The sequence below is a fragment of the Mixophyes fleayi genome, chromosome 1 (genome assembly GCF_038048845.1).
Source record: "Mixophyes fleayi isolate aMixFle1 chromosome 1, aMixFle1.hap1, whole genome shotgun sequence".
Lineage (NCBI taxonomy): Eukaryota > Metazoa > Chordata > Amphibia > Anura > Limnodynastidae > Mixophyes > Mixophyes fleayi.
Genome location: NC_134402.1, coordinates 46,077,000 through 46,099,572, shown reverse-complemented (window position 1 = coordinate 46,099,572; position 22,573 = coordinate 46,077,000). Strand labels below are relative to the sequence as shown.

At 40.4% G+C, this 22,573-nt stretch overlaps 1 protein-coding gene across 2 annotated transcripts in view; it reads left to right on the top strand.

Moving 5' to 3' along the window:
• Positions 1-22,573, top strand: part of FAM184B (family with sequence similarity 184 member B) — a 67,779-nt gene that overhangs the window by 32,425 nt on the left and 12,781 nt on the right. The window contains exons 2-9 of one of the 2 annotated variants that reach the window (XM_075194709.1): positions 4,549-5,313; positions 6,445-6,580; positions 6,670-6,821; positions 8,028-8,234; positions 13,104-13,214; positions 15,435-15,529; positions 17,860-17,929; positions 22,053-22,228. In XM_075194709.1, coding sequence (XP_075050810.1) covers positions 4,549-5,313; positions 6,445-6,580; positions 6,670-6,821; positions 8,028-8,234; positions 13,104-13,214; positions 15,435-15,529; positions 17,860-17,929; positions 22,053-22,228 — 1,712 coding nt within the window. Of the gene's footprint in view, positions 1-4,548; positions 5,314-6,444; positions 6,581-6,669; positions 6,822-8,027; positions 8,235-13,103; positions 13,215-15,431; positions 15,530-17,859; positions 17,930-22,052; positions 22,229-22,573 lie in introns of both variants that reach the window. The other variant, XM_075194708.1, reaches the window with a different exon arrangement.

The following is a 22,573-nucleotide window of genomic DNA, read 5'->3' as shown; positions in this document are numbered from 1 at the left end:
TAATAAAGCCTTATTTTGGATATACTCCCAGGGGTATTTGATTACTCAGTGAGTTTCAGTTGTTCTTAATCAGTGGCCAATATCAGAAAGAACTGGCCTATTTAAACCCAGCAGCATGTCATTGACTGCTTCTCTTAATGTGTGCTCACTGGCTTGTTTAACTACAGTTCCCATCTGCATGTATGGACCTTTTCTGGTTCTTGATTCTTTTCACTAACAACTTCCAATAATAACACACGCACCTTGGTAAGTGTTATGGGTACCAGTGCGGCATAAGCTTGTAGAACTAGCAGAAGAGGTCTTCACCTATAGCAGCCGCCTTTCCCGTAGAGACTGGTTATGCTCACAGGTACTCGGATGCCCCCAGGACTTACACTCAGTGTAGTACAAGCTTATGTTCACACGGCAGCGCACAGGTACAGGAGGTAATACACGGAGTAGGAACAGGCCAGAGATCTGCGGAACGGAACAAACACAGGTGGAGACATCAGGTAGAAGCTGGGTCTGGGTCACATGCAATGGTTCAGAGTCCGGGTACAGGTCAAAGGTCAGGGCCACAGCCAACGGTTCAGAGTCTGGGTACAGGCAAAAGTTCAGGGTCACAGGCAATGGTTCAGAGTCTGTGTGCAGGGAAAAGGTCAGGATCACAGGGAATGTTTCAGGGTCCAGGGACAAGTAGAGGTCATACACAGAATAAGCAATCCAAGGTTCAACACCAAATAGCACTGGAGCAGGCAGCAGAACTGAGACAGGACGCTATAACCGGCAGGGAGACTAAGCCCTCCCGGTCTTAAATACTAGTATTGGCCAATCAGGGCTTTGCCCTGTAATAGTTCTCAGGTGCAGACTAATAAATAATGCAGCTTCTAATTAATTAGCCCGCAGGCCCCTTAGGGCGGATTCCAGACGCCTGATTACCAAAAATGTCTAAATTCATCGGAATCATAGTCCACAATGGGGGGACTGGCAGGAAAGTCCTCGTCCAGGGGCGGGATGGCGAAAGAAGTCATGCCTGAGCGAAGCTGAAGCACTGCAGAACCTCCTCTCTTCTTACGTCCTCCAATTTACGGGACTTCCTCGGAATTGGGACCTGAGCCAACTGAGTGGAGCACAAAGGTAGTTCTTGGACTGTTCTGCTGGGTAGTGTTGCTGAATACACCGGTGACCCACAAGATGGCACTGCAGGTGTTGGTGAAAACTTGTTGATCACTGCCTCAGCAAATAGTTGTAAATCAGATATGATGGGTTGATCAGTCTCAACCAAAGGGTTTGCGCATTTCATAGCCTCTCTTCTAAAATTTGCCAACAAAAACAAAACCTGAATCTTTGGGTCACTGACAAGGCTTGGTACTGAGGAGAAATAAGAAGCACAAAACGTCAGTAGAGCACTAAATTGAGAAAGGTGCCCCTCAAAGGTAGGTGACGGCTCAGACTTGGGGTCATATGCACATGTTTATAATATGTAAATAATAATTATTAATGAACAAAATAAAAAAACAAAAACGACCTGGCAAAAATGCTTCTTCAAGTAGCCTTTCCATAAATCTAATTGTCTCAGGGTGATACATTACATAGAGGAAGGCATTTTGAACTAAACATAATAACACAACCAATCAATTCTGTAGCAACTAATGACATCACTGAGATATGGCACTTCACCAAATATTGATAAATCACAGGCAAAAGTGTAAATGCAACATGGAGGATGGATGAGAGAGCCATAAGGACAATTGGGATCTAAATACACATTATCAATGCAAGCAGAAGAAAAGTACATCTAATTAAATTAATTAACCACTGTAAAATACTAAGTATATATTTGAAAAAAATCCTAGTGAACATCACTGTATCACCCGGTGGTAATCGTATTAACGGTGATGTAAACACCGACAGTGTGTTTACACCTACACAATTAATATGATACTGAAGAAAGCGACCTGTAAAAAAGAACTACTTACCTGGAAACAGACACACTGGAAATCTGAGGTAAGGAGAGATCGACACTTCCAAATTACGTCACATGAAAGCGCAACTGGGATATTTCCGATTTTAATGTGGCAACGCACGAACCCATGTAAGTATTACCTTTGGGTTAGGGTTAGGGGTTATGATTAGAGGTTTGGCTCAGGGTTAGGATTAGGGGTTAGGGTTAGGAATACAATTCATATTACCAGCATTAAATGTGTTTGTGCTTTAAAAAAAATAAAAAACAAAGTTACACTTAAAACTTACGTCATTTACAAGTGTCGCACTCTCCGAATATCGGATTTGCAGTCTGTCTGTTTACAGGTAAGTAGTTGTTTTTTACAGGGCGCTTTCTTCACTATCGGAATAATTATGGAGGAGTAAACACTGTTGGAGTTTCCATTATCGTTTACGCGTACTACACCCGGATCACCTTCCCTACTATTTTTATCCTCTTGGTTACTGCCATCACTGCCTAGGGCTGATTTTTTTTTTTTGTTACAAACCATGGTTTGTTTGTTTACTTCTCAGATAATTAATTGACAGTAACATTTACATTTTTACGGAATTATTTTTTCTGTAAGCAAACACTGCTTCCAGTCTCAAAGACATTGTATCTCTAGTATTGTATATTCCTATCTATTGTTTTCTGTGGTTATTTTGTGTATACAGCATTTTGACAATTTAGCACTACATTTCTGAACATGCATTAGTGTTTTTATTTTACCTCTATTGCCTCCAGTTTTTGCAGTAGTCTTAATGCATACATCCCCAACCGTCCCAATTTAGGTGGGACAGTCCAGATTTGAGTGCTCTGTCCAACCATTCTAGTGGGAAAGTTGTCAAGTAATGTCTGTTCACTGCTATTCTGCATGGCAGAGCAGCAGTGAACAGGTGCACTATGCATGGTAATTAATGTGTTTGGAGGGGAGGAGAGAATGGGGAAGCACCCAGGGTGTGGTCATGCCCCATCGCACCATGGCCCTGCCCCCATCGTGATGTGTCACATGCCGTCTACCCAAATGTTGTGAGGTATGTTAACATTCAGTATTTATTGCTACAGTCCACATATGTTTAAAGTTTCATTTTGTTTTAACATTTATCTATTGGTGATATATTGTGGTGAATTGGAGATTGATACTTGTGAATTTGACCTGAAGGATTTAACATACAGTAATGTACAAGCAAAGGTCATATAACCCAAGCCAAATTGCCCAGTAGTGCTAGAAATTAATTTGGTTCAGTTTGTTTGGGAAGGCACTCTTCCCTGGTCTCTATATTCTGATATTTCTATCATTGGAAGTTTTGTTGTGATCATGTTTATAGTAAAGTCTTCGATACTAATATTATTTTGCCTTTTGTCTGTGTACACCTATCAAACACAATTACATTACAATTTCATATTTAAAAATAAATACATGAAACCTCTTTTACATTAAACTTGTACTATCAACTAATTTGGCCAGATGGATCAGGGGTGTTGTTGGATTTCAGTTAACCTTTGTGGTTCCATTTGTTATTTTGGAGTTTTTGTTATTCTTGTTATTTTTCATAGATTTTGGATATTTATATATAAGAAAATAATGTGGTAAGATGATAGATAAGGAGCAGTTTTACGTTCCTAAGCCTCATGTAACAAATGGCCTAAGATTGGAATCCACTGTGCTGCTAGCAATTGGCAATGTCTATATCTGACATGAAATATCTAGATCTGGAACCCAGATTGTAACCAGGGACCCCCAAGGGAGTGTGTTGCTGCGGGGTACCCACAGATTGCAACCCACCAGAACTAATATTACAAGGCAGCAACAGACTGTATATTGAAATCAAGACATAAATCAAGGTAAATATACAATACAAGGTCTGGCCAGACAGATCAGGTTCAGAAATGTTAAATGAGCCATGGTCAGTTTCACAAGTAACCAGCCAGTTAGGTATCAGAAAGTCTGACAGACAATGCTTAACGATAAGTAATGTAAGCACAACCTGTTGCTCAGGCACCAAAGAATAGTCTGAGCGGTTAATGTAGAGAGAGCCTGATGTCACAGGCATGAGTCGGAGCGCTGGGAGTGCCTAAATGGATGAGAGTATATAAAATGTGCCGATCCACACATGTGTAATACTACATGTTTGATATTGGAGATTTTCAGTTTTGTCTTTTTATGATGACAGAACACATACAGGATGGATTAAACTCAATAGTACCGGAAACATTGTATTTTACTCCCTTGTAAACAGAATGTCCTAACACTACTGAGAAGTAGTGTATATTTATCTATTTGAATGCTATATTTAAAATAATTTGCATTTTCTTTTTAGTAGTCTTTTATTTCAGAACCACCAGACCAACCAAAATATTTATACAGTTACCATATCAAACTCATGTAATATAGCAGGAGGGAGTGGACTGTTTATTGAGTACATACAGACTCGTCAACCAAGCACAACAGCTGTTTTTTGCATAGATTACCGCTCTTCTAGAATTGAATTTGTGTTACAGATTATTTTATTTTGTAAATGACCTTTTTTTGAGTACTGAGTAACACTATTGCAGATACATTTTTCTCTTAATTGTTTTCAAAGGTGATTTATGCTTTAAATCTCAAGATTGATGAATACGAAGTAAATATTTTAGCTCTGAAGGAAGCCCATCAAAATGAGATTGACCTAATTTCCAGCGAGACGAGGGAGAAGGTTTACCAGTATGAGGCCATGGTAGGGCAGGAGAAGACCTTGCGATTACAGATACAGAACCTGGAGGAAACCCTGGAGAAGAATAACATGGTGAAGGAACAAACCTTAGCAGATCTTGCCATGTACAAAAAGCAAACAGAAGAGAGGGAACTGAAGACTCAATGTGAGCAATCTGAGCGGATAGCTGCCTTGTCCAAGGAAATGCTGTCTATGAAGACTGACTTTGAAAACCGTCTGCAGCAGCTCACCGAGGAGGCAGATACTCTAAGAAAAGAGCGCATATCAAGTGATAAAGAAAAGTGTGTGGAAAAAGCAAATGAGAAACTTAGTGAGGAGATCCAGGCACTAAGTAAAGAAATAGAGTGTCTAAAAACACAGAACTGCATGCAGACAGAGGAATACACACTTAAAACAAGCAAACTCCACAGCAGCTATATTAAAGAAAGAGAAAACTTAAGAAAGGCTCTGCAGCAGTCCGTAACTGAAATGATAAAACAGCTGCAGCAGAAGGAGCAAGAACAGAGGAAAAGTAGTCAGGAGAAGGAGGCAGCGATGGAACAGGAAGTCAAAGAGCTGAAAGGAGACATTGAGGCAAAGGTGCAGGAAATTCTTGAAGTCAAAGAACATTCTCATGATATGAAAGAAAGGATGCAGGTAAGCAGAGGATATCTCGGAGGTAAGCAGAGGAAAAGAGAAATGGCTTGTATTGTGTGCTAGAGTATAGTGAGTTGTAAAAATGTAAAAGAAATATATTTATAAACGCCACACAAAACTTAAAATCTAGTATTGGTAGGAATTTACTCACACCTACAGAGTTCCCCATATCTACAACCTCTGGGGTTCATCATATAGGAGTGGTGTTGTTAGTGCCCCTCCCTGGGGTACTGCCAGGGGAGGGCTGGCAAATTTTAGCCCGGGGGGGGGGGGGGAAAGACTTGACTCTGCAGCCTATTAGGAACATTTTAAAGGAAAAAAAATGCAGGTGGCCCAGTGATCCAGTCCAAGGTAGCCCACAATGGGGGGTGGCCTGGAGGGCAGATGCCCCCCTGCCCAGCTTGCCCCTGGGCACCTGTAAGAACACAGGAGAGGGACACCTACAGTACCACTGTAGGATGAATCGGGCCAGAGGTAGTAGTATGTAGGAGAGACCATTGAAGGCTTTGGATGTTGATGAATATTGTTTAGTCTGCACAATTACTGCTTCCACTGTATAGGTGACAGGTACAACGTGGGTACTATTTGTTATTTGGCAGACCACTTTTTTAAAAGCATTTTTTGTTTGAATAAATCATAAAATATGGAAAAGCTAAACTGTCACATGTGTATATATATATATTAGATTAGATTAACATTTCCCCATGTACCCATTTGTGGGGATAGTCACTTGAACTTCCACTCATTCGATAGAGGAGGGGGCTGTCAGCACTAATAGTAAAAACTGTGCAGGAGATTCGTGATCCAGCTGAGAATTTATATACTAACTGAGGTTTCAGATTGGACAGGAACTGTGACCAATCAGATCCACACTGGCTGTTAGTATTGAAAGTCTGTGGCTGCAATACAGTAATTGTGAGGGACCACAAAATGGGCGGTGTTCCTAAATAGCACATTTAGACAACCCCTTTAAGGAACCCCTCAAAACATGAAATATTGTGTAAATTTGATTACAGGAGAAGAGAAAATTTTAGAACAACAAATATTGGAAGAATGAGATGTTGATACTGCAGACACCAAAGTAACAATTGTAATGAAATATGAATAGTAAAGTAATCTTCCTTTTTTTAGGAGCTGGAGTTACAGCATAAGCAGAGAGATCAGGAGTTAATTGAATCCAGAAGCTTACAGACACAAGTGGCAGAGGAGCTTATAGTGGCAAAGCAGCGGCTATTGCAGCAGGAGAATGAGATCCAGAATCAAACAGGTAGTAACTGTCAATCCTTTGTGTTGCAGTCAGCATGTATTGTTGTCAGCAGTGTGGTAAAACAATAATACAATGCCATGTATTGACAGAACAGATGAAGACTATCACAAATGCACACAAAGCAGCTCGCACTGAACTAGCCGAATTAAAAAGTCAAATAGATCATCAACTGCAGCAGAAACCAGCAAGCAAGACCAGCGCGAGCAAGAGAGACGGCAGGGAGGTTGTCAGTTCTAAACAGGTATTGTATTAGCAAATACACAATGCTGAGGAGAAAGCCATTACACGTAAATCGCAAACTGCACCGTACTGTTCTTGCGGGGCATTATCAGTCTAAATAGTGATAGCTTCTATCTTATTAAAGATATGTAGAAATTAAAAAATCAACATGAATTATACATTTTGCTGAATTATTTAAAAAATAGTCACACACCCGGGTAGGTTAATTAAAATTTAGTGCATAAACCTGAGATTGCATATTATCATTGGTATATGGGGGAGTTGCAGCTGTCTTTGCTAGCTTTTCCCACGCAGTGTCAATGTCTTGTCATTTCCGTTACGCTTCATAGAATTTGTAGCTCAATTACCACTAATACTGGACCTCATTTTGAATATGCACTCGATGCACAAGACACCGCGGTTTGTCACCTAATTGGTACAGTTTGAACAGGTCACCGCTAATGTGGAAAAATCTTAGCAGGCGCAATCATTACATTAACGGACTAACATACAACCCCTTTCATGAAGTCAATCGTTTCCAATGCTGCTTGGTTTAGCCTTAAATTAATCATGAGAGTATGTCTAAGGGCTAGATTTACTAAGCTGCGGGTTTGAAAAAGTGGGGATGTTGCCTATAACAACCAATCAGATTCTATCTTTCATTTATTTAGTACCTTCTACTAAATGACAGCTAGAATCTGATTGGTTGCTATAGGCAACATCCCCACTTTTTCAAACCCGCAGCTTAGTAAATCTAGCCCTAAAGCTTTGTTTTCCATAAGGCATAGCTAGCCATCATATAACTTCAGCTCACAGAATGCATTAAAGGGAACGGTTGAGATCATGGGGTATATTTACTAAACTGTGGGTTTGAAAAAGTAGAGATGTTGCCTATAGCAACTAATTAGATTCTAGTACTTATTTATTTAGCACATTCTACAAAATGACAGCTAGAAACTGATTGGTTGCTATAGGCAACATCTCCACTTTTTCAAACTCGCAGTTTAGTAAATATACCCCCAGATCTCGGCTAGCTCGGAACTGGTGTGATAAGCAAGTCCTCTTTCAGAGTGGAAATGGCTGAGAGCCGCTCTGCACAGCAAGGTCATTTAACATTTAAAAGGAATACCTTTATTAATGATTTATGTATTGCACATGCACCTAAGTGCGGATAACAGTTGTATTTTAACGCAACACATGTCTTCCATGTTTTTCACTATACATCTAGTCCCTGAGAGAACACTCACTCCCAAAACATGATCATACGAAACAGCACAAAGAAGACGTCAGTAAAACAAAGCGTCAGAAAGAGGCAGAGTCAAAACATCTTAAAGAGCAGCTGGCTAAGAATCGAGAGGACTTGGCGAAGATTCACGCAGCAGAGATCAAATCCATCCAGACTTCCATGGAGGCGGAGAAGAGACAATTGCAGAAAGTACAGTAGGATCTTCATTCTTCAACATGTTTATGAATAACACAAACCCTGCACTGAGTTGTAGATCAATAAATATGGCAGAAAAACATAACTAGAAGGTACTGGCAAAAAAACATTTATTAAAAAGACACCCACATAAAGCATACAAATACTGAAATGAAATGAAACTACAAAAAGTCTGAATTCCATAAGGAAAAAGCGCTAAGTAATTCAGTCCAAAACTGTGGAGTGATTAGCTGGTATTCAAATCATGACTGTCAGAGCCCTGTACAATCCACATTAGGCATATGCATAATTATCATAGTACCTTTTTGCGGTAGCCACCTCTGTATTGAAGTTTCCAGCTGCATAATCCCTTTACCATCAGATAGAAAAACTAAATACATCTTCCAAATATGAACTTCTTTTTTGTGAATTCAAATATAGTAGACCAGATTTCAGTGATGCATTTCATCTCTCAGAGAGGTTTCTTCAAGACAAAACGCGTCAATGAAATCCGGACGAGTGGTATAAGCATTCCACCTGTAACACACTAACTGGGCTACTATATTTGGATTCCCCAAGGAAAAGTCCATATGTGCAAGAAAGATTTTTTTAATCTGATGGGGTCTATTTTTGACCCCAGCACGATACCCTTCAATATGCATTTCTGCAAAAAAACATATAGTTGTAATTTACCATGTGTGGCTGCTCTAGGAGGCTAGGAGAAGACCCCCTTCACCACCTCCTCCATGAATATTTTTTACATGTGCATAGCACTTCCACGACTGAGGGATCCAGCGAAGCCATCAGCTGGATCCCATTATAAAAGACAGGTACTGGTGTTACTTTGCTGCAGAAGCAAAGTTTTTAACAGCTTAATGAATTGACTAGATGTCTAATGGGTGTTAACACTTTCTTAAATAGCAAAAAGCGGAGAAAGAGCAATTTACCTCCGTTTACGCCGGAATTTTGGCCCTTTACTGTTTAATAAATAAACCCATGAGTCTTAAAATGGAAATAAACTGGTGTGTAATAAATCAATAAAAAGTCTGAAAAGACCTTTCCCTCCTCACATAAATTAGAATCATATGAAAAAGCAATAGGCTGTTTTCATAGATGCGATAAGTGATTTTTTTCACAAGCTACGTAGATTCCTTGATGAAAGAGTGTCAACTCATATGGCAAGAATCTGTATTTAGCTTAAACAGCTGAAGTACATTTGGATGTAAATACTGAAAGGAGTAATTTAAATTTGTTCTTGAGAGAATTATTATTATACTGTTATGGGGCACGGCTGTTTGATAAACTTCTAGATCCAGACTGGTAAAGATCTTCACGTATAGCAGACGACTGTCTCGTAGAACTAGTACGTTCAGAGGTACTCGGATGCCCCAAGGACTTAGCTCTATAGTAGTAGAAGATTTTTAGAACAAACCGTAGTGCCAGGAAGAAATTAACCAGTAAACTGGAGGTGGATACCAGAGACAGTCCAAGGGTCGTGGGTCATATGTGAGCAGGATAGCTGGAAGACAGGCAAGTAGCGAATATGGGTAATCCAAAAACAGGCCGAGCTCAAAGGGCACAGGAGTTCAAACAGAATCCAAAGTCAAGCCAAAGGGTCACAACAGGGAATCAATCCAAGGAAGCAAGGGAAACACAGGAACGGGAGCTGGTCAGCAATGTGTTCAGGCACAGGAATGCTATAACTGGCAGGGTGGCTAAGCCCCCCTGCTTTAAATAAACAGATTGTCCAATCAGAGGCCAGAAGCCTAATAAGCCGCCAGAATGCTGCTTAATTAATAAAACCTATTTGCACACACACCCGGCTGCCCCAGGTGCCAGAACGCAGCGCTGATTGTAATAACGTCCTGATTGTTGCCCTGGCAATGGCTGGGACGGAGCTCCCGTAAGTGACGTCCCAGCTATTGTAATGATAGTCGGGACGCAGGTGAGAGCAGCCGCCGCTCGCTACATATATCCGTCTCTTTTCTAAGATACATGTGAATTAAAAGCCTACAGAAGCCAAAATCAAAAGATTGCTATATAATATCTAAAGATAATTACTGTCTCTAATAAAGATCACTAAAGCATAATAGATAATTTGTTGGGTTAAAACTGGTGCTATATAATTATATACACCATGCCCCCCACTGCTCCTCTGTACAAACTTGGATATTAAAGTTTGTAACATATACCTCAGAGTTGTGCAACTTAGGGCACCTCAGTTGTCGTGGAATTAAAAGTTTCAGCATGGTATTCTAGGACGTAGTCAAATGGGATACTGCCAGATACCGCCTCTTATGTAGACACCATTAGAAAACCACATTTGTGTCTTATAGGAGTAGTTTACAGTCCTGCCTTTGGAAGAGAAAAATAAACAGTTTCATGGATGTTTGTCTCCAGTATAACCAGCCTCCATCACATCTCCACAGCTCCTGAAAAAAAAAAGGCAGTAGCAAAAATATATTTGCCTAGTAGTTTGAAGATCTCCATCCACCCACACAGATAAACAGACTAAGAAATTCCCAGGAGGAACGTTGGCTCTTTTCCCATAACATGATTGTATAGTATTCCAGCTTGCATGGACAGTTTCTGTGCTGTATGAAATAAGGTACAAGGTACAAGGTCTAGCTCTGAGCCAGGCTCCATAGAAAATCCCCCATAGAAAACACATACCTGAAAAACTAACTGGCAAACTCCCCTAAAAATGTAACAGAGACCTGTAGTGTCCAGCATATTCCTCCTCCATACAAGACAGAACAGCAAAGGTACCACACTGCAGGGCAGCAGAGGTATCACACAGCACAGGACAGAAGAAGTACCACACCACAGGACAGGGCATCAGAGGCACCACACTACCCATGACAGCAGAGGTACCACACAGGACATGACAACAGAGGTACCTCACAGCCAAGGACAGCAAAGGTACCACACAGCCCAGGACAGCAGAGGTACCACACAGCCCAGGACAACAGAGGTACCAAACAGCAAAGGACAGTTGAGGTACCAAACAGGACAGGACAGCAGAGATACCACACAGCCCAAGACAACAGAGGTACCACACAGCAAAGGACATTTGAGGTATCAAACAAAACAGGACAGCACAGGTACCACATAGCACAGGACACCAGAGTTACCACAAAGCCCAGGAGAGCAGAGGTACCACACAGCCAAGGACAGCAGAGTTACCACACAGCACAGAACAGCAGAGGTACCAAACAGGACAGAACAGCAGAGGTACAACACAGGACAGGACAGCACAGGTACAACACAACCCAGGACAGTAGAGGTACCACAGAGCCCAGGACAGCAGAGGTACCACACAGGACAGGACAACAGATATACCACACAGCACGGGACAGGACAGCAGAGGTACCACACAGGACAGGACAACAGATATACCACACAGCACGGGACAGGACAGCAGAGGTACCACACAGGACAGGACAACAGAGGTACCACACGGGACAACAGATATACCACACAGCACGGGACATCAGAGGTACCACACAGCACAGGACATCAGAGGTACCACACAGGACAGGATAGCAGAGATACCACACAGGACAGGACAGCAGAGGTACCACACAGCACAAGACAGCAGAGTTACCACACAGCAGAGGACAGCAGAGGTACCACACAGTACAAGACAGCCGAGGTACCACACAGCACAGGACCAGGGCTGTTTTTCCGACTGGGCACGATGGCCAGGTGCCCGGGGTCCCAGGGGGAAAGTGGGCCCAAGGACTCAATGAAAATAAAAAAAACCTGCAAAAAAAATTCTTACCTTTTGCGGTCACCTGATTGTTCAGATCAATTGGTCAGGTGGCGATCCAGCCCCCTCCCTGCTCCCCTCTTCCGTGCTGTGCTTGCAGTGAATGTTGGGCATGATGACGTCACGCCCGACATTCACTGCGAGCATAGCATGGAAGAGCGCAGAACGGACACTCAGTGAGGACCCAGAAAAAAAGAAGAGAAGGGGATCGGAGGCGATTGATAGGCAAGTTAAGGGGGCCCATATATATATATATATATATATATATATATAATATGTGTGTGTAAAAAAAATAAAAAATGATTTTATATCCAGGTGGCCCATATTGTCGTTAAGATGGCCCTGCAAAGGACAGCAGAGATACCACACAGTACAGGATAGTAGAGGTACCACATAGGGCAGTACAGCAGAGATACCACACAGTACAGGATAGTAGAGGTACCACATAGGGCAGTACAGCCACACAGGACAGGGTTTGTAAGCAGGCCAGTCCAGTTATGCAGTATAATAGATGCCACAGCTGCTGAAGAACCTCAAATGGTATTTGTCAATCAAAATTCTGCAGATGGTTTTCCCAGGACAGGGCTGGGGGATAGGAAAACTTGTCTATTGTGTATTGACAGAGAAAGTATGTTTACTGGTAGATGACATGTACCACACAGCTGTTCTCTTACCTATAGTTGAAACAAACAGTGTCACGGTTTGCAGAGCCATCTGAAATCTGTTATGGTGGAAAAACTCTTAGGGCTAGATTTATTAAACTGCGGGTTTGAAGAAGTGGAGATGTTGCCTATAGCAACCAATCAGATTCTAGCTTTCATTTTGTAGAATGCACTAAATAAATGACAGCTAGAATCGTATTGGTTGCTATAGGCAACATCTCCACTTTTTCAAACCCGCCGTTTAGTAAATATACCCCTTAGTCTTGCAAGTTAAGGATTACCTTATCATGTGAGACTAAGCGTTCCACGGCCCGCAATCTTCAATAACATACAACCTGGGAGCATATCAGGCTGCCTGTCACAGAATAAGTCCAGGCTGCCAAGTACTCCCATATATTGTTGTAGAAGATTTATTTTAATAGTTGTATATTAATGTGAGAATTGTTGCAGGAACATGAAATACATCTAGAAGAGCTGAAAAAGAAGAATGAATATGAGATAAATCAGTTGATAGACGAGAGAGACGCGCTTTACTTTAAACTTCAAGATTCCATATGTAAGGTACAATTTATACTGTTTAATAGTTTGTTAGTGTGGTAAAACAATATTATTTATGCTTCATGTAATTGCATGAAATTTGTGTCATGATCCCTTCAATGTAAAGGTGCTACATAAAATGTCAGCGCTTTGTAAATAAAATGGTATCAGTGGCGCACGCAGGGGGGGTTTCTGGGTCTCCAGAAACCCCTCCCCTTCGCTAACATAGTGCTCCTATATACGGCACTGTATTATACAGCAGCCGCGGCGCTGTCAAAGAAGCGTCCGCGCCGGTGCAGCAGCTCTCTCGCTGTTTTTTTTTTGTATTTTTTTTTTTTTTTAACAATCCTACATTTGCCGCTGGGTATAATAATAATAATAATAATAATAATAATAATAATATATTTATTATATATGTAGTATATAATGTCATATGTTATATGTCGATTTTATTTCAATATGAAGCTCACCAGGCACACGTGACTTCTCAACAATTCATACAATTGATCTTGATTCAGTGTAACAGAGATAATATTAATACTGGTAATAATTTTTGGCCCTCTGGATAGTAGTGACTAACACACACATTGATCACTGAGTATTACACTATCCTTTTACATTTCACTAACTTATAAAGGAGTGTCAATCACACCAGTTGGATACCATTATTTTCTCAGACCGAGTACAATGCTATTTAATACTGCCAGTTCAGGACGGCATAGGTAGAACTGGAGTGTGGTAGGGTGGTCCACACACAAATGCTGATAAGAGAACAAGTGACAAGTGTCCTTTAGACAACACTTTTCCACAGATGTAACAATCTGTGAAGATCAGTGCGTTCGAGGTATCACATATCAGTCGTTAACTGGGCAAGCCAAATTGCGTCCTTCTGGTTCCTACTAATGCTTCCTATCCCTCTCTGGCCCTGTGTTCCCTGTGCTGGTGATGATGGTGACTGTTGGGGAAATACGTTGGCATCTCCAAACATTCACCACATGGAGAGTGGCACCTATGCCTGGTATGATTATAGTCCCCAAGTGGCTTCCTGGTCTGCCCCATTGCCCTAAAACATTGCAGATGAGGCAAATTATTATTTTAGTTTGAAGAACTCCCACACACAGTAGGTGGTGCCTGGGGATCGCCTCCTATGCTGTGCCGCACGCTCAGGGATAGGATCAGCCTGAGAACTACACTTGCCTGTCCGTATTGAAGAGTCGGTATAAGGAGAAACCTGTGCATCATCCACCTGTACAATACCAGAGACAGTTTTATGGCCAATATGAATGTAATCAGCATCTCTGATGCCTATTGCTCTTTTACCAACTAATCTGTTACTAGGCACAGAAGCAGCAGCCTCATGCCTGGAAGACAAAGCCTCAGCAACATCAGTGAATGAGTTTGGAGGAGGCAAAACCTCCCTCGAGCTGTAGTTGTTACAAGTGGCAAATCGGCTAAGGACATCTCTGCAGATGCCAAATTCCCTTCTCAGTTTAAATCCCTGCCAGGACTGACCAATTTGAAATTTGGGGAATTATTTGTTTTTTTGCAAACTTTTTTTGTTTAATGTTTTATTTTTGTTTGTTAGTTTGGGAATGCTCTCTTATCCTCTCGTGTATATTTACTCATCTTTTTCCCTTTTTTTCTCTTCACACTTTTCCTCTCTCGTTTATTCCCTTTTTCTTTGCCCCTTTTTCTAAATCAGCTGGCTGCTTATAGCATCAGTTATGGGAGCCTTTTATAGTGTGTTCCACATTGAACACTTAACATCAAATTCCTCCGGAGAAACATGCAAAAGTCAGCAACAAAATGTAGAATGAGTTGAATGTTCAGTTCATCTCTGTTGCGCACTATTGATCTGAGTATTTTTCATAAAATAATAAAAGCGTTTGCACTTATCTATATATGTTCACAATTTTCTCTTTCACTCCTCTGCAGCCGAATGTCATGTGAGAAAGGAGGTGCTTCTAGGAGTAGGCAGAGTTTAAGTGGCTGCTGTGCAGAAATCCATTGTGATGATTGGTTGATGCATACACAGGGGCAGGGCCAGTGATGTCACGTCAGCTCAAATGACTGCAATCTCAGCTTTTATACATGTTTGCATGTTGCAGTGGAATGTGTTTTACCTATTGTTAATCTGAAAATGACAAAATTGGGGTTTAATGGTCCTTTAAATCTGTGGTTTCAAATAAAAAACACAAGTTAAAAAATGTTATGTTTAATGAATTATTTTGTTTTTTTTAGCAGAATAAAACTATTCTACAGCACTGTGAATTATCCAGTAGGGAAATGAAGGAGAATGTAAGACTATCATCTGAATCCAGAAACAAGGAAAGCAAAGGGTAAATCTTGTTATGGCAACATGTATCACTGCTATTGCTTGTCTGAGGTAAACCGCTTGAATTGTTTGTATGTCATATTCTTAGGTTTTGCTTGTTTTGCTATTTGCAAATCATCAGCATGTTCACAGCAGCAAGAGATGAGTGTGATGATTCTTTAAGAGACAGTGACCTGTCCACTCATGTGATTATGTTAGTGAGGACAGAGCTGCTTGTGACAAGGGCTGTATCATTATGTGAGGAGAGTAAAAGAGGTAAGTAAGAGGTTACATATTGAGAGTTATATAGTGGAAAGATCAGGGTCCCCACACAGCTTAGAGAAATTATGTGAGGCTCCTGTCAAATCAATGCATAATATAGGGAGGGGGGTGCACATCGATATGCAATGAAATTAATACATCCAATGTGTTACTTTGTGTTGTTCCAATCACATGCAGAGCAGGATTTAACATTAGACACAGCGGGTCTGTACCTAGGGGCCTATCTTTGCTGCACATTGCTTTTGTGAAACCTGTTTTTCTCATCAACAATGCAAAGAGCTGGAGAAATGAGAAAAATCAACTGATGGGAGTTTACCGGAGGCGAAGAAGTGCCTCTGCTCAGCGAGGGCTAGTGTGTGGCTGGTTGACGCTGTGGAACTTGTGGCATCATGGGTGGAGTGCCTATGTGATGGAAATCTGGCCCTGATCACATGACATGTGATGTGTGCTCATTTCACAACGGAATAGATCACATGAGTAGACTGGACAATTGCTAGACACTGTCTTTGTCTGTGATATGAACTGAATGGACAGACTTGTGTTATATTCATACACCCAACAGATGGAATATACAAGCATATATTGCCCTTAGGTTAATGACACCTAAACAGGTTGTAGTTGTTAGCGTTGCATCTATAGACTCGCAGAGAACTAGAGATTGCACCAGCAAGTCTACTGATTGACAGATAGTGAAATGCCAATAAAAATGCATTGTTTTTATTGCCCATCAATAACAGCAGTACATTTAACTATTTGGCTGTACAAGAAATTATTTATGTTCAAATATGTGTTATTACCATTAACGTGATTTATTGGTCTATAGGGAATTAATTTGCCTGTAAACGTTATTTCATTCTTATCTACAAATTCAATATTGTAGTCTTTCTATTACCAGATTTCCAGTTTTCTCATAGCATTCACAGATGCTTGATTCATTTTAACTGGTTAAAAAACATGGAAAATATCACTTTAAATAGGCGCTAATGGTAGACACATAGATATATTCAATATATATTATATACAATATAATGTCCCAAAGAGTAATAAAATCAATAGAGAGATATCAATAGGATTCAGTTCATCACAATTTCGAGGAGTTTTTTCTCATAAAGATGATTTCATTCCTCCTCCATATTCATATCATCGAAACATGTGAGAAAAGAGAAGAACATAGAGAATCACATACAGTAAAAAAAATTATTATCTATACTTTGGTTTCCTATTTACCTCTCAATCACAGGTTTATAGAATAAAATGGCTCTCTTCTCTACTATATGTTATCAAACCTGGTGGCCACAGGCTGGGGCAGCTGCCTACTGGGCCGGTACCATAGTGGACTTATTTGGGCTGGCTCACTGGGCTACCTGCTTTTTTTCTCCTTTAAAATATTCTCAATAGGCTGCTGAGCCAAGGCTCATTTGATAGCCAGCCCCTGCTGGTGGTGTGCCAAGGGAAACTGTGAAAAAAACAATGCGTCTAGATCATAGAGAACACTTACATATTAACGCATCCACTTGTTACATAGATAGCGAGTTTAAACACACAACAAGTCCGTCATGCTCGGACAGTTCTGTACTCTAACTAGCTCGGGGCTTCCGGCAGGTACTTCTGAAATGCCAGCGACTACCCTTCCTACTTTACACTTCATATCAGTCTAATTATTAGCACTCTCCATAGCAAGGAAATATAAAGGATTTACCTTGGAAAGGAAATGACTAATTATTATTCAAATATAAGAAACATTAAAACATTGAAGCGACTGTGTTATATGAGAAGCAATTACTCTATATAGAAATATGTGAGACTAGCATGCTAATAACAGTGACATGTAAGCTCAGTAGAGGTGTAGTACCTAACAAACCAAAAAGATGTGTAGAGTGGTCTTTGTGCCCAACGTAAGTCTCTCACAAAGATTAGGAATCACCTGCAAGCAGACTGGCTATCTTTGCATTACAAAGCTTAATTGATGCCTCACTAGGTTTAAATCACAACTGACATTATAATATCATGTAGGCAGTAGTACTTCAGTACAGTCATGAAATAATTAAAAATATATTGTAATGCTTCTTTTAGATGTGAATGTGTTTGCCCATCAAGCCTAAGCCCACCAGAAGAAGGATCTGAAAATGCTTCTGGACAACAGGTAATGTGAGGTTTATAAATTATAGAAGTCTATATGTTTCTAATTTAACATAATATTTTTCCTGACCCACCTTGCACACAATAACTTGGCACATAGACCCTCATGGCACAGCACTGCAGGGACGGAATAAAGGATGTGTTTCAGAACACCCTGTGATCAGCATAAGAAGGTCCAAGCTGACCCATAAATTGGCAGTGAAGTAGGGGGAAGTGGGAGCAGAGTAGTGGAGGCAGAGGTGTGAGAAGCAGGGATGGAATAAGAGAATATGGAAAGATGTTTAGAGGTGATGAGCAGAGCTGTGTATAGCAATCTTCACAACATTGAGACATGCAGAATGGGGGAAAAATAAGCTTGTCCCCTATCACCCATACCCTGCCCAGATCCTTCCCAAATCAATAACTTTTAGATAAAGCTCTGCCTCTTTTGCAAAACCCTGCCCCTGTCCACCTCCTTGATATGGGACTTTTCTGCCAAAAAACTGGATTTTTGGGAGGTGTGGTGTAGGGAAGACAGGGAGGTGGGAGTGAGAAGCAGGGTTCAGAGGTTTTGGAGAAGGTAACACCTCGCCAAAGTGTCGAGAAGTTCTGAGGTTTAATGGTGTGTAAATATGTTTGGATGGGTATCTGGAATCGAACCGTGCTAGGACAACCCCACCAAAAACTGAAAATGTAATTTTAGGTGAAGTTCCAGGAGTTAAAATACAAAACAAATGTGTCATTCAGCATCTTACGAAAGCATAAATGTGGCTATGTGATTTCAGATAAATATTTTGTTTTTGCTATGTTTTATTCTGTGCACAAAAAACAGTGTATTGTAGTATGAAAACATTACAGTCTGAACTCTTCTAACCTGTTCCATCTCCGTTACACATTCTCTTTATCCCTGATCTACTTGAGTATTTCTGTTACATTGTCTTCTGTCTCTGCTCTGTGCTCTATATAAAAAGGTCACTTCTATAACCTGCAAATGAGGTCTGCATGGCAATGCCAAGAAAGACACACATAACTCATACATAATTAACACTGTGCCCTAGATTTTGTAGAAAATCTCATGTAAAAGACCTGTGTATTCTATGTGGTAAGGATGTAGAAAGTAGCTTTAAAGCAATGGGCTATAAATCTGGCACAGGCTTGTAATAGTAAGAGTAGTCTTACATGGATTATAATGAAACATGGGCATTCATTTACCTTTCTGCTTAATGTTTACACTTTCTTCATCTTTTTTCATCATCATCATCATCATCATCATTTATTTATGTAGCGCCACTAATTCCGCAGCGCTGTACAGAGAACTCATTCACATCAGTCCCTGCCCCATTGGGGCTCACATTCTAAAATTCCCTAATATAGACACACATTCACAGACAGACAAAGAGGGAGATAGATAGACAGACAGGGAGACAGACAGAGACTAGGGTCAATTTTTGATAGCAGCCAATTAACCTACCAGTATGTTTTTGGAGTGTGGGAGGAAACCGGAGCACCCGGAGGAAACCCATGCAAACACAGGGAGAACATACAAACTCCACACAGATAAGGCCATGGTCGGGAATCGAACTCATGACCCCAGTGCTGTGAGGCAGAAGTGCTAACAACTAGGCCACTGTGCTGCCCTAACACTTAACTTTCTCTCTTTACTATTAACAGAACATATGTATTCAGTATTCCAAATGATCATGTCTTGTTTTACAAACTCAAACCACAAGATTATTTTGCTTATTGATCATTATCATAAAGGCAATTTTGCTACAGACAATGAATGCCTCTATGTCGTTAATCTCTGTTACTAATAGAGATGATCAATACTGTGATGATACTTTGCATGAATTCCACGGAATATCATTTATAGTCTGTGAATAGAACTGTTACGGCATACGGTCTGTTCATTCTGCTGTGTGGTGTGGTTATGGTAAGACGGGGCACTTAAGTCCAAATTGTCTAGCAACACAAAATTTCACAGCCAAATGAGGAATGAAGCTAATATTTTGCAGAACAGTTTGGAAAATTTCGTTCATCTCTAGTTTTTAACCTATGGGTCCCTATGTCACAATGATCTTATATATGTACAATGTACAGCATTGGGTAATATGTCGGCACAAGGATCATAATAATAATTTTCAGACTGGTTGTGTTCTACCAAATGAATACGCTAACTGATATATTGGATAATGTGAAGTATAAGTATATTAGAAGTCACAGAGGATTACTGTGCCCTTATAAAACCAATAGACTGCAGTCTGAGTGCTTTTATAAAGGTCATAGAACTCCACTTTGACTTCTATTATCCTAAAATTTATCAGTAGTTCATTATTCCTTATAATACATATGTAGTAGTTTTATAACATATAAAGTAAAAAGTTTTAATATTTTAACTACTACGTTTTACTATACTATTTTGTTTAATTATGTATTTTCTTTATTTATGTAAGAAAGGCTGCAGTATGCATCTACCACTGCAAGCCTCCTTTCAGTATTGTCATCTCAGGATGAAAATAGAAGAAGATATTCATAGAAAAATATCTGTATAAGAGGAAAATCATAATTCATTTTGAATATTTTCTATATATATATATATTTTAACATTTTATTGTCATTATTATTTATATTATCTTTTTGACTGCGCGTGTGTGAACCGGCAAGCTCAAATGCACCAACACTGGCCAGCGTAGCGGTAAGACTATTCTTACAGCTGCCAGCCAGTATCGCCAGGCAGCTGAGTGATAACAGATCTTTCATCACTGCTAGAGCCAGAAAACCTGTGTTATCATCACATAATAATTAATAGGCACCTAAATTAGGTCAAGTTGAAGGAGAAAGACAGGAATGAAGGAGAGAACATGTAAGCACTGGTCAAAGACAGTCAAGGGCGGGCTGGGCCGGGGGGCAGGGGGGCCGCTCAGAATTACAGCTGTTAGGGCTGGCCGCCCCGGAAGCAATATCGCCGGTAAAAACCGGCGTTAAATGTGATGCGGCCGCCTGTGCGGCGTGTGCCCCCCGGGCTGACATCTGCCAGCCTGCGCCTGAAGACAGTGTATGATCAAATGTTAAATACATTATCTTTGCGCTCTCTTTGGCATGGAAGAGGATAGTCCTGACATAGCCACCATAGGGAAATATAGGGGCATATTTAACAAAGCACGGTAGTGCACTATTGTGCACTTACCGTGGAATTAAAGTCCCGATGTGACCTCTGCAAATTTATTAAAGGTGCATCGCAGCAGATATCATGGATATCTGCTGCTTTGCACTCCTGATCATTTTTGCGAGCAGTCACCATTCAACAGAATGGCGACTGCTCTGGCCGCAATCTAACAAGTTCTGAATTATTTTTTTTTTCGGGGACTTGTCTTGATAATGTACGCCAGCTGAAGCTGGCGTAAATTATCAGAATTGGAGAAATCCACTGCTGTCAGCTTTGCTACGAAGAGCAGAGCTGGACAGCGCATGTGTGGAGGGATCACATGATCCCTCCCTGTCACTCAGCGCGCTCTCTCTGCAACGATAGTTGCAGAGACAGAGTGGGGACTTTGTGCGCATGTGCACTGCACATGCGCAATTGAAGGAAGAAGAGGAGATCCCGAGACAGCGCGTCCGAAGAGGGAGGTAAGTGTGATTTTTTCTATCACAGAAACAGAAGTTTTTCGGAACTGCTGTTTCTGTGTTCCCTTTTTAATAAATGTAAGAAATAGTTCAATCCTTATCCTTGCGATAAGGATTGATAACTATTTCTCACTTTTGCCGATTAATGATAAATGTGTCCCATAGTCTTCATCTTTGAATCGTGGTTAAAGGTAGTCACGGGTATAAATATTTATTACAGCTGTTCCTACACGGATTCACACCACCTATATTTTCTAATTGTACCAATCCCAAATGTTGCACGTAATAATTTTAAGATGGTCTCCGGTTTTAAAGATTTGTCAGAGGAAATTATTATGCCTTACAATGTTACAATCTTCACCAACTTTACTATAAAATGCAATTATTCTTGTTGTGTAAATTGGATGTGGTTCTCTATGTTTAGATTAGAAATCATTTTAAGCTTTTATTTGAGTATGACCTGAAGATTATTACTGATTTTGGGGTTAACTTTTCCTCTTATTTATTTATATTCTCATTCCTAGGAAGAAAGTTCACAGAATCATTTAAAAGAGCTAAACAGTCAATTGGATAAATGTGAAAAAGAGATGTCCAGGCTGGAACAGGAGAATGGTGTCTTAAGGGATTCAGTGGAACTGCTCAGCAAAGAGATAAAAATATCCCAGCAAGAGGCATTGGGGCTGAAGGAAAAACAAACCAGGTAGAAAGAGAACAGCGCTGTAATCTACTTTTCAACTCTGAGTGTAATAAACATTAGTTCAATTGTGATCTAGAGATTTCAACCGATGGTTATCAGATGATGTTGCGATTAGGTAATTAACAACAATGTACAATATGCACTTACCACAGTTCTTTTATCATTTCACAAATATACATATTTTTGCATATAAAAGCATAGATTTGTGGGTCTAAATGGCAATATCTGTGGTCATGCAATTATGAATATACTAGGTGGAAAAAATAGGCATTTGCTCAAATAGAAAAAGCACTCACATGTTTTGTTTTGCACTTTTGTAAATAATTATACCTATAATATTTTGGTTCT